Here is a 12,352-nt window from a genome sequence, read left to right as displayed (position 1 = left end):
ACATGTGATATGCAAATTAAAACAACACTGACAACAGTGCCCAATTGTGTGAATATATATATTTTTAGAGAGGAATTTGGAAATAAGTTATTTCAGTTTACTGCTATAAATGGTTACATATACTTAAAAAAAAATAAAGGCAGAGATAAGCATGTTGCTTTCTAATTATATTGGTCACTGAGTGAGTTTTGAGAGAAGTTACTGGAACCAGGAAAGAAAAGTTGAAAATTTCAGTTATAACCGGAATTTTAAAAATTTGCCTGTTAAAATGAAAGATAAATTTCTAAAAAGTAACCTCTTACATTCCTTTCAAATATAACCTTTTTCAAGTGTAACCTCTACCAGAACTCTGCAGTCCACATTTCTCCATTGTTCCAAACAGAATAGTGTATTATATAAATTATATTTGAAGTGTAGTTATAGGCAGACACACACATTAGTGATCTTTACACCAATTCTTTCCTTCTCGAATTTACCTTGTGTTACCTGGTTACCATACCTGCTGGGTAGAAGTTGATCTTCCTTCCTTGAAGAAGCATGTAAAAAATTATACCCTGGACTGCTGTAAGCTTTGCCACTGTTAATGTTTCTAAATACTACTAGATTATAAATTAGCTAAAAGGTATCAATTAAGGGAGGTAATGTCTGCCAATTCACCCTCTGAACATGGTTCAAGAAAAGAAGCCTCAGATAAGAAGCTTTATGCTGATAATAGTATTTTCTGCTGAAAGATCTACAATACAGTACATGCTTTCTGAGGTGGTCTTATTCAACTCAAACTTGAGGCGTGGGAAAGATAAAGGTTTTAAATAAGCACAGAAATCCGTTAACTTAATGTAATCAAACTAGGTTAGATTCTAAAGACTAGATCCTGTAGCAAGCATTGCAGGGTACAAGAGGCTAATGGATTTGGCCACAGGGTCCCAAAGGGAAATACGCACATCTGTATGTGTTAGTGCATTCACAATCTCCCAAATGTCCAATCACTGACATTCCAACTACTACTACAAACTACTGGAAACAAAATAGTGAAAATTCTATGCTATTTAATTAGGCAATATTAAATTTAGCTTGCACTATAGTGAAAATTCTATGCTATTTAATTAGGTAATATTAAATTTAGGTTGCACTATTTTGCACTATAACATCTACTAAAAACTACAATATGAAAATTTGTTAGATTCCCATGATCCCAGTTTAATAATCTTCAAAGTTTACAGCCAGAACATATCTGGATATGTAATTTAATGTAAAATACGATATGAGAACTATACAATGAAGTTTTGCCACTCAGATTGTTGCTTAGCAATTTTCACATAAAATGCAAAAAAATTTAGCTCATTTCTCATCTACAGAACACAGGTCCCCCACCCCTGTAGTTTAGCACATACAAGATCTGTCTCAAGAAAAGATGCCCACAAAAAGCATGTGTATTAGTATTAAATATCAGCTACAAAAAATCTTAAAAAGCCAACCTCAGATTATACAGTGCATTTTGTGGCATGTCATTAAAGACTGTAAATGATCAATGCACTTAGTGGGAAATTTTATATAGTTATGTAAATAATCACAATTTTGTTGGGATTTTTAGAAGCTAATGAGTTGTGCTAATGCATTTTCCCAGCATTTTCATTCCAGAAATCAGCTTCCATCCCACACCCTCCCTGTGTGTGCTCTCTGAACAGTGAAAACACTGTTCAGAGAAACACTCAATTCCCTAAGAAAACAAAAAAAATAAAAGATCCAAACATTCACAGAAAGTCATTCAAATAAGTTTGTATGTATAAATAAAAAAAAGTCCTCTAAATAAATGACACAGGAGGCAATAAATTGACACGACAAGTAAATAAAAGGCTAAAGCACTCCAATACCATTGAAACTGTTTTAATGTTGTTGCAATTCCATAATGCAACAATCATCAACTCATAAAAGACCCAATACTTTAGAATTCATTTTAATCACTCCTTTATACCTATTTTACAAAATAAAGGCAAGGCATATTTAAATTCCCCTTTTCCCTAGATATTATGTGCCTATCTTATTTATGTTCATGAAAGTAAACTTAAACTCCTATTAAATGTTATATAAGAAAAAAATGTAAAAATATTAACCTCTGCTTCAATGTACAGTTTCCAGAATCTGCCAGAACTGGGGAACTGGGCAACAAGGCGTTCATAGGTCTTCCGTGCTTTGTCTATAGGTTGATTCTAAAAATTGAAAATCAAAACAGCATTTACAATATTATGATTTATGTAAATGAATATGCTGATTTTACTCCAGAACCAAATAGTGTGAGTGGACCATAGATAAGGAAATGTAATCCTATGTCACTAAACCTGTGCCTCTCGAATGAGAATGCTCCAAGCGTCAAGGTCATATGGATTTTCTTCTAGTTTCTTTTCAGCTTTCTTCACTTTTTCTGGGACATATTCTGCAGCCTAGAAAAATTAAAAAGAAGACATAAGAGATCACAAGCAGAGTTTGAAAAGTTCTGTCCCATCTACGAAGTCAAGCTAACAACAACATTCTGACAATGTAATATTCCAGTTCTCAGATTTATGCTGGAAAAAACAAGTTGTCCCAATAAGATACTGCACTCTTACCGTTAAGTTCTACATATGTGGTGATCCAGCAAAAAGCTAAACTGACTAAATGTTTCTAAAACACTAGCACAAATTTGAGTTTGCCAGAAAATTTATGGCACTATGAATTTTAGACAAGGTTTACCAACCTGAAACTTAAGATGCAAAAAGTAAATTGAGACCAATTTTTCTATTGCGGACATCAAGCCAAACTACCTTACCACCTTAACACCGTGCCCGCCCCCCCCCCCCCCCCCTTTTTTTTTTTTAAACACTCAAGACATTCACATTGGAGCTTAAAAGCTTTTTTTGATACTGAAAGCTTTACCAAATTGAACATTAACTTGTTAACACAGTCACTATTACAGTATAGGTTTAAGTGCTCTTTTAAAGACTTGTGGAAATATCTTTATGATCTCCAGATTTTTTTTTTCTACATTTAACACTGTTAGCAGAGTAGAAGAAAAAATTACAATCTGATGATCACATACAGACAAGCCTTAAAATACATGGTTGTTACAACCCTAAAAGATATGAAGTTTTTTAAGCATGAAATATTGTTCTGACCTGTACTCCACACAGCTTATTTACTAACTTTCCAAACCTGACTCATTTTCAGCAGGTGTTAGCAGTCCCAAATCACACAATCAAGTAAAATCTTGTGTTCATGAGATGTAGTAATAATTTACAGCTGGCTATTGTTACAAGACCTTTCTTGTGGAATTTTACAAGTTAGCTACATAATTACTGTTGGAATATATGATTCTGTATTGTGTAGTGCAGTGTGACTGATGTACTGCACATAAAATTCTAAAACACCCCCATCAATTGCTAAAAGATTATTTCAAGGAAATTATTTTAATTCTTTATAATAGATCTAGATCAATACATAGCTCTGAAGATAAAACAGACAGTAAACAGGACAGAGAGAACTGATATCAGTTCTCTGATATCTAACTGGTATCTATCAAAGGTGCCATCACGTACTTATAAAGGGAAACAGAAGGTAACTAGACACAACAGAGGTATGACTTCTAGTAAAATTAGCAAGCATCACTATTGCACATCACTCCTGAAGGAAAGCAGATGTTCCAAGAATACAAATCCAAGGTATTGTTAATGGATTTTACTGGAAGACCATTTACAGCGGCATTATACGAAGATAAGCTGCCAATGAAGTATTGTACAAAACAGTGTCTTAAAGAAAGTAAAAAGCTGGGGCTAAGCAAATGCAGTAAGCCCCAGGTACTCAGGAACATCAACTTTATTTTCAGGAATGCCTTGCCCCTTTGCTTTTGTCAATCTCTACAAATGCATGACTGTACAACAGTTGCCTATGTTATACGCTGTGATTCAACAGGATCATTTAAAAAAGCTACTGTATTTTTAATATTTTTCAGTACTATCAGTTTTTGTGTCAGTCCTACTAGCAGGATGTAATTCAAGGCATATCCCTTAAAAGATTTTAAATTAAATTTACTTATAAAATGGACAAATGATCAATAATGTTGCAGAATTGTTAAACTGGCATGTAATAGCAGCTATGCATGAAAGGGAAAGGAATAAAAAAATCAAGAGGGGCTTTACAGAAGTTTAAAACCATTATTCTTTTTGATTCAGTTTTCGGGTTGTTCTTAACATTAACTGCTCAGTGCAAAGCAGTGTACCTTGGAAGGGAAGTATCAAGTCCCACAGCAAACTAAATTATAAAATTGATTTAAAAAATCAAAATAAAAATTAGTAGCTCAAAGTTGTCATCTCAAAAGTAGTAAATTTATAAATTTCCATATGAATATTTTTATATCCCTAAGTCCATCAAAATCCTGACTCTCTAATACTGCATATTACAGTTAACTGATACAGGCTTAAGGTGCAAAACACAGTATGAAATGAACTACTGGCTTTATTTCTTCCAAAATGAAGTGCATAAACATATGTCAGCTTACAGAAGACAGCACTGAAGCTGAAATTTCCAAAATGTAAAGACTATTTACAGAAGTTGTCTCTACAGATGACCTGAAATTGAAATGTTTATTCAATAAAGCACTATCTCAAGTTCTCCCAGATCAGTGGTGAGCATTGCTTCTCATTATATTCCACCTCAAATATTTGTCTCAAATATTTAATCAAGCATATATTATTCTGCATTCAATTAGACAGAAATGCCTATCAAGTTTTAATGTCAGCTACAGTAAAAAAACCCAGCCTACAACAACTGAAGCATTTCTGGAAGCACAGGGTCCTGCACTGCAAGTACTGACTTTCAAACAAACAGGAAAGAGCAGAATGGGCCATCGAAGCACGCCTCAACTATTGTAATAGTAGTTCATTTGTATTATCTCAAACCTTTCCACGTGACACACAAAACTCAGCTGACACTGCAGTGAAAACAGTTAAGGCTTCCAGGAATTTGATGTCATCTATGCAGATATAGGACAATAAACTCAAAAAGGCTGAAATAAATTAAGCTAGTGAAAACGTGCTGGTAAGATGCATAATCATAGCAATCCTACATTAATTCTGTATGTTTGATACTTATTAATTGAAAAAAGAGACTAATTTCCTAAATTAGCAAATACTCACTTAGCAACAGCAAATAAAGTTCTCTATGCAGTTAAAGACAAAAATTATAGGAGCTCTAAAGAACTGAAAATAAAAATATAATCAGGGTTTTAAACTGGACTGCTTGGAATTGCTTGTACCTTATGTCATATGAAAGAAAACACCCAACTTAAGGCCAGCAAGCACTCCTTCTCCTGTCCCTATCCATCTCCAGGATGGATAAAAGCCATCCACATTTCAGAGGGGCAAACTGCATTGAAGGCAAATCAGTGTCCTCATTATACCTTAGCCAAAACAAGGCATCATTACATTGCACCTTCACAATTAATCACTCATAATATATTGGGGAAATCAACACCTGGGATTTCCAGTCTGCACCATTTTGCCAGAACTAAGAGCGTAAGCAAAGATGCATTCAACTGCACATCAAACCTGTGAGGACATCTACTGCAAGTATGCAGTGAAAGGGAGCAAGGAGCATGACTTTTAACCTAGCTCAACTATAGCCAGAAAGACATCTGATCCCAGTTTTAAAAACTGCATGTTAAGTGCATTGTGCGTAGATCTGCTGTTATCACAGTTCAAGGGTATGTAGCTTTTGATTCCGTATTTTTCATTGTACTGCTTGCACAACAGCCATTATCCAAAACTACGAATACTTAATTCTTGGGCCTTTGTTCACTGTCATGATCCTGCCCCTAGATAAGCCTTTTCAGTCCCTCCCTCTAGTTAACAGAGGCACTTGAGTTAATCTCATCCTGTAACAAGCCAGTTCAGGGAGTTAAATCAGCAGAAAAATAATCCTATTAGAAAAGTGATTAACTTTCTAAAGGTTCAACTCCTTGATTTCAGGATCAGATGTGATGCAGAATAAGGATGCAAAACCATACAGGACTTGAGCAGTTCCAACTAAGATCAGCTTCAACTACCATAAAACTGCACTGAACCAGACAGATACCTGTTTTAGCTTTTTACTGCCTGGAAAAAAAATTGCTGCGAAGAATTGTTGCGTACAAACTGAAAAAATACTTTTTTCCTCTGCTTTTGGTAACTGTATTCAGTATACCTCCTACAAACAACACTCTGAAGCTCATGGAATTATTTCAGCACTTAAGGTTCCATGTCCACAAGCATCTGTATCATTACCATCTAGTCTGATTCACAGCTTCCCTTTTATTGTTTACACACAGATAAATAGCAATGGATTTTTAGTTTCAGAGATACTAAGAGTAAAAAACGATCTTTATGACCAGTTTCCAAAAATCTGAAGACCTAAAACCAGATTATCCAATAAGAAATCTAAGAGTTCCTTCCTGCAAAATACATCAACTGCACAAAGTCCAAATTTGAATTCATAAAGGATGCCTGAGGGAACAAGAACAGAAGAAACAAAGTTGACTTTTAGTATTTACTAGAAGTTATTTACCAATCACCTCAAAGAAAAAATTTTTGCTTTATACCTTACTGCTAAAATCAAGAGTTAACAGTTTCCCCAGGCCTCTGAGAATGAACCATCAGGACTCCAAAGCGTGTATAAAAATACCTAGGCAAACCATCTTTCAACTATTCACACCATCTAATGCATCCAGTTGCTTAAAGCATCCTCCTGTTTCCACAAAAAGATCTTCTGTAGTGAAAGCAAAATGTATTTAAACAGTTGTTCCACCTGTGAAGTGGCCAGTTTAAGATGCTTTAAAAACTACCACTAATTATGAAATGAAAACTACTACAAACAAGACCTTGTACACAAAGCAGGAATTTTAATGGCTAGTTCTGTCAAATTAGTTCAACATCCAAAAGGAGTTTTATGTCCATTAAGACGGAAGCTACCGTTTGGAGGTTTTGGCTGGCTGCTGCACAGTTTAGCATAGCTGGGACTGTAACAGACCCAATGAACATTATTTCAAATATATTTAACATGCAACTTAAGCATTGGTAGCTGTCCAGTTAGGTTAACTTACAGGTTTGGCTAGCCTAAGGTTTTTTCCCTTGAAGTTTAGTTACAGCTGTATGGGCACAGAGCAAGTTTTAAAATTCATCCCTTCACTACACTACAATTACACCTTATCACTCCTTGCACTTTAACTCTGTTTTTAATGTCTTGCTTTCTTCTATTCTAACACTAAATCAATTCAACTGTGAACATAATCTTGAAAGAATTTTTGTCCTTTAAGACTGGGTCACTATTAATAGACATAATCCAGCATTTTAAATAATTTTAAAAAGATACTTTTGTAAGTACTGTCCTCACCCCAACATAGTCTGGGCTGTTTTATATCTCTGAGCAAATCAAGAGTTTTAGATTAGTAACGATTACCATACTTTCCCCATGAGACTATTTCCGAAACGTTAGCAGTTAGACACATTTTCCACTTAAACTTCTTCCTGGTATACCTGGAACTTACTGACCCTGGAAATGCAGCTAAAATATAGAGATTATTTACAGTTATGTAAAAATTGGAAAAAAACCATTGTATTACCAACTCAAAAGTCTTCTTCCACCAATCTTTATGTTCATTCTGTTTACAATCTGTTCCTACATAAATGTGAACAGTGACAGTAAACCCAGTTTTATTACATATCATATCAAACAATGTGCTCTTAAAGGAGTTTCTTTCAAATTGCTCCTCCTGAGATGTTAAACCCACACAATCCTGCAAGAATAAACTTCTGCTTTCAGTATTGTGCTCAATGACATCTATTTTTAAAATGTTAAGCTAAAGTTAACTAATAGCACTTACTACTGCCGTGAGAATTCAGAAACTTGTGTGATACATTATATCAAACAGACAAGAAGCATGAATGAGAGGAACGAGCAGGAAGGGACAAAAGTACTAGTAAGAAACCAGAAAAGATTGCTTTAGTGGTCTTTTCTGTAGTCACAAAGACAATGCAGACATCTTTTTTTCCACAGCTCAGTCTTGGACCAGATTCATATTCATGTAAAGTAACATGCATCACAGACTGGGGTACGTATCTTAGAAACAGTTATGGGAAGTGTGAAATGCATGTTCTAGCCTTAAAAGATTAGAAGGCAACTAATGTAGGGGTAAAGCAAATATTGCATCAAGTCTTCAAACGAAATTGATGTCTGGCAAGTATATATTTATTAAGTAGGTAAGAACAGTGGTTCTGGCATGGTAGAAAGAGGCAGAGAACACAGCAAATTTAGGTCTTGTTACAGAGTACATGAAACCACCACATGACTGAAAAGAAAGCAGATGTGTAGATTAAGGCCCAGAGAAACATGAAGACCTACATATGTGCAAGTGTGTGCTCTTTGTAACCTCAACACATGAAGAGCCTGGGAAGAGCTTGTCAGGGAATTTTCTGGCAAACAGTGGCAGATGCAGCCTTTCAGTCTACAAATGTGGATTTCTACAATATAGACAGGACTAAGTGTTTGGTATTCTAAAAACCAACCTTGGAAATTCCAGTTTGTCAAACATCATGTAGACCTTTGCCAGGAGTCTGGCAGGGACCTAACAGATTTTAATCCTGACATCATTCAACTGGTTCTGCAAAAATGAATTTGGGTCCAGCATAGTTAACACAATGCAAGAATTTAAAATATACTGCAACAGTTGTGCCTACATCACATCAATTTGCCCCTCTGCCCCAGTCTATTGCAAGAGGAGACAATCTACATAATGTAGCTTAGACTCCTGATCTACACAGTAAAGTATCCTAAAAATGCCTGGAGCTAAGCTCAGCCTAAAGGCAGTAAAGCCACATTTCAATTGCACTGCACCTGGTACAATAACTTCACTCTTCCACCCTCCCTACATACAACATTTCACTCTCTGTTCTCCCTTCCCACACTACCACAACTTCATACTTGCTGAAAACAGCATGACAATTTTTTATTCACCTGGCTGCTTGTGGAAGTCCCCTCCAAACCCAGAGATCTGGGCAACAAGATGCAGACAGCCCTGTGTGTCTGAGTCAGAGCTAACAGTTCTGATTTGTCAAAGATCTTTAACATCTGCATCATACACTATCATGCGTACATCTTATGCACAACATATGTGCAAATTAACTGTACAGTCGCCCCTTTATATTGATCTGTGTCACTGTCAATGAAAATGGCACCCAGAAACTCAGAAGCTGGTTGTAGAAGCGGCAGATGAAACCCGAAACAGGAAGGCCAGATGCAATCCAAACTCTGCCTAACTTCAGCTTTCAACAGAAGGGAACATTTATAACCATAAAAATATTGTGCATGCAAAGTTAGAAAGCCCTTCAGAGGTACTAGGTTACAATATACAGCAGCTGCAGCATGGGGCAGGGAGCAAGGCACAACTGCCCCAATCACAATGCTCTGCTGTTCCTTCTTCCACAGAGACACTGAATTTAGGCCTATCATGCTCTGTAAGACCACAGTTAGACTGGCATCAAGGCTTACTTAAGGTACAGTTCCCTCACTATGCAACTGGGTGAGTGGTAGCCTATGGTGCAGAAAACTTCATGGTAGTATTGCTAAAGACACTGATATCAAATTATGGCCTGTCTTAACATTAGGAGTAAGAAACAGAAGTCTGTCAGGGCAAGAAGAAAAAATTGCAGAGGACAAGTTACTGAAACTGAAGAAAACTGGTGGAAGGGAGATAGGTAACTGACCAAAACAAAATCTAGGAAACCAGAATCCAGAGACCTTCATGAAGAGGATGGAGTAGTAAAAAAAATAATTTAACCCAGCCTAAAAAAAGAGTTGTTTTTTCTTTTATTTTTATTTAAAGTGCACCCAACATGAAAAAAACAGTAATGACAATGTGTAAAAAGGATGAACCTAAATATGGACAAAAAACCCAAAAATCCATGCCATATGTTAAACTATGTGCTTTACATAGGCTGCAAATAATGATTTGCAATTTTTGAATGCTAAAACCAGCATCACAATATTAAAGCTGTTACTTTCCAGAATAACTTTTACTTCAGTGTACAGACAGTAATTCAACCTCTTGTATATTAAATTCTCTCTTGCACAAGAAAATAAAACCTTAAGTCAGCATTGTTTTTCTTTAAGTAAATAGTAATGTGCTACAAGCTACAGAAACACACTATTTTAACCAACAGTTTAATTATGCAATTAAACATCAATGTAATTTAAAGAAATATATTGGGAGTGGGTAGTTTAAATATGAAACATTACATGATTATCAAAATTTTATTGTGGCAGTCTCTTACTACTTTGTAGCCATCTACCTTGTGATGAAGTAAACCATTCTGAAGAATCTCTTATTAAACATGTTACAAGTATACTTATTAACCTGACCCACTTTGAATATACAGATTGATAATTCATAGGATACCTTCCTAATGAAATAGGAACTATTTTACATTCTGAGTAATCTTTCCTATCCCCCCAGAATTGGTGTTCTTACAAAGTTTACACTCCACCCTTTCAGAATGTAAAAGCCAGAAACATCACCTGTTTTGTAAAGAGGCTGACATTCTACAATGAAAAGTTAAGGGAGCACTAAGTCATCAGCTTAATTTTAAGTATTTTTGTAAGCTACATTGGCCACTAAGGCATGCCACAGTGTTACCATTCACTCCTCCCTCAGCCAGGAACTTTCATCCCCACCCCTCCAATTAATAGCAACTATAACATAGCCCTAACTATTAAAAAGACCTGCCAGCAAGCAGGAAATAGTTCATGGTAATATCAGATTTAAAAAGATGACATACAACACTCTGATTGCACCTGTCTAGAAAATAAGTAATCATAAATACATGTTTTAGTATATTAAAAAACCAACCAAAACCCAAGTGAAACAGTAGTTACATGCCCCCCAAAGAACAAGAATGCTGTACTACAAAAAAGATTCTTTATTAAATAAGCTTACTTTTATTGTTTCTAACGTGAAGGTGTTTTAATAATGTCTTATTCTGGAAGAAAAGGGTACTGTTAAAGAGACATACGTTAAGCGCATATGTTCAGCAAAGGCTAACTTTACAAAACACTGCAAATGTATCAATGTAAACTGCTTATCCGGGTTTTAATTTTCTTCCGGAGTGCGTGTACTCAACGACCACGAATAAACGATATCGAGAAAGCGAAGCTGATTAGAGTCCACCTCGACCTGAATTAAAGTTCGCTTACCAGAAACTCAAAAGCTGAGAGAGACATAGTTTTCGGAGCATTACCGGTTTTACCGAAGGCGGACGGTGGGAGCGTCTCCGCTCACCCCCTTCCCCCAGGGCAACGCTTCGCTGACGGAATAAACCCGAGTTCCTCAAAATGGGTGTGTGCGCGGGGGAGGGGAGCCCTTCGCCAGCCGCCCCGCTGAAAAGACCGGCAGGGCTTACAGACCTAGGGAAGAGGCAAGGGCCGCGCTCCCGCCCCCCCGCCGGGCTCCCCCTCAGCTCTCGGTGCGGCCGCCAGCGCCAACGGCTGCTCCGGGCCGCGCAACGGCCGCACGCGCTGCGCCACACGCTCAGTCCCGTCACGTCGTCGAAGGCTTACGCAGCGCGGCCACGACCGGGCAGCCCCATACCAGGCCGCCCCACCGCCACGGCCGCCCTAGCCTCCACTATTCCCCTCAGGGAGCGGCCTACGGCCTCACCCTCCTCCTGCTCACCTGGTCACCAGCAGCTCCCTCTCCAGACATGGTGTATTAAAACAGGGCTGGGGCGCAGAAGCCCCAGACAAACTAAAAACCCCTTTAAAAAGCGCCCGGCGCTGCTGCCGCCACCGCGGGCAGCTCCACCGGTCGCGCCAACCACTGCGGTCCGGAGCTCCAGCAGCGTTAGCGAGAAAATGGCGGCGCGGCCCCTCCGGTCCGGCTTTCCGCGGGGGCGGGGGGAGGAGCGGCCCTGCGCCGCGCGGGGCACGCCGGGAAAAAGGCGGGGGCGGCTCTGAGCGGCCCCTGTGTGGCGGCGCGCGGGGAAAGCGGCGGCGGGAGGAAGCGCGTCACGAGGAAGCGCGTCACGGTCAGCGCGTCAGGGCAGCGCGTCAGGGCAGCGCGCGGCGCTGAGGCGGGAGCGGTCGGTGAGCGCGGCCTGAGGAGAGGCGCCGATGGCGAAGGGGGCTGCGTCGGTCTGGCACCTATGGCGGGGCATGGTTTTCCTCTCCGGCGTTGTCGTGGCCAGCCCTGCCTGCCTCTCACTGGGTAGGGGCAGGGCGAAGCACTGGGGCCTGCCCTGGAGCTGCGAGCGGGGCGCTTCCTGAAGGGCGGCCAAGTAGGGCCCTGGAGGCCGCGGTA

At 38.7% G+C, this 12,352-nt stretch overlaps 1 protein-coding gene across 1 annotated transcript in view; it reads right to left on the bottom strand.

Moving 5' to 3' along the window:
- The window catches only part of CSTF3 (cleavage stimulation factor subunit 3), a 52,169-nt gene extending 40,189 nt beyond the window's left edge, over positions 1 to 11,980 (bottom strand). Inside the window, exons 1-3 of the mRNA XM_074842250.1 lie at positions 11,729 to 11,980; positions 2,337 to 2,438; positions 2,112 to 2,207 (exon numbers count right to left, since the gene is read on the bottom strand). Of these exons, the coding sequence (XP_074698351.1) occupies positions 2,112 to 2,207; positions 2,337 to 2,438; positions 11,729 to 11,758 (228 nt within the window). The 5' untranslated portion in view covers positions 11,759 to 11,980. The remainder of the gene's footprint in view (positions 1 to 2,111; positions 2,208 to 2,336; positions 2,439 to 11,728) is intronic.
- Positions 11,981 to 12,352: the final 372 nt, after the last annotated feature.

This window comes from Strix aluco, chromosome 16, assembly GCF_031877795.1.
Source record: "Strix aluco isolate bStrAlu1 chromosome 16, bStrAlu1.hap1, whole genome shotgun sequence".
NCBI lineage: Eukaryota > Metazoa > Chordata > Aves > Strigiformes > Strigidae > Strix > Strix aluco.
The sequence above is the reverse complement of the archived record's forward strand: the minus strand, read 5'-3'. Positions and strand labels throughout refer to the sequence as shown.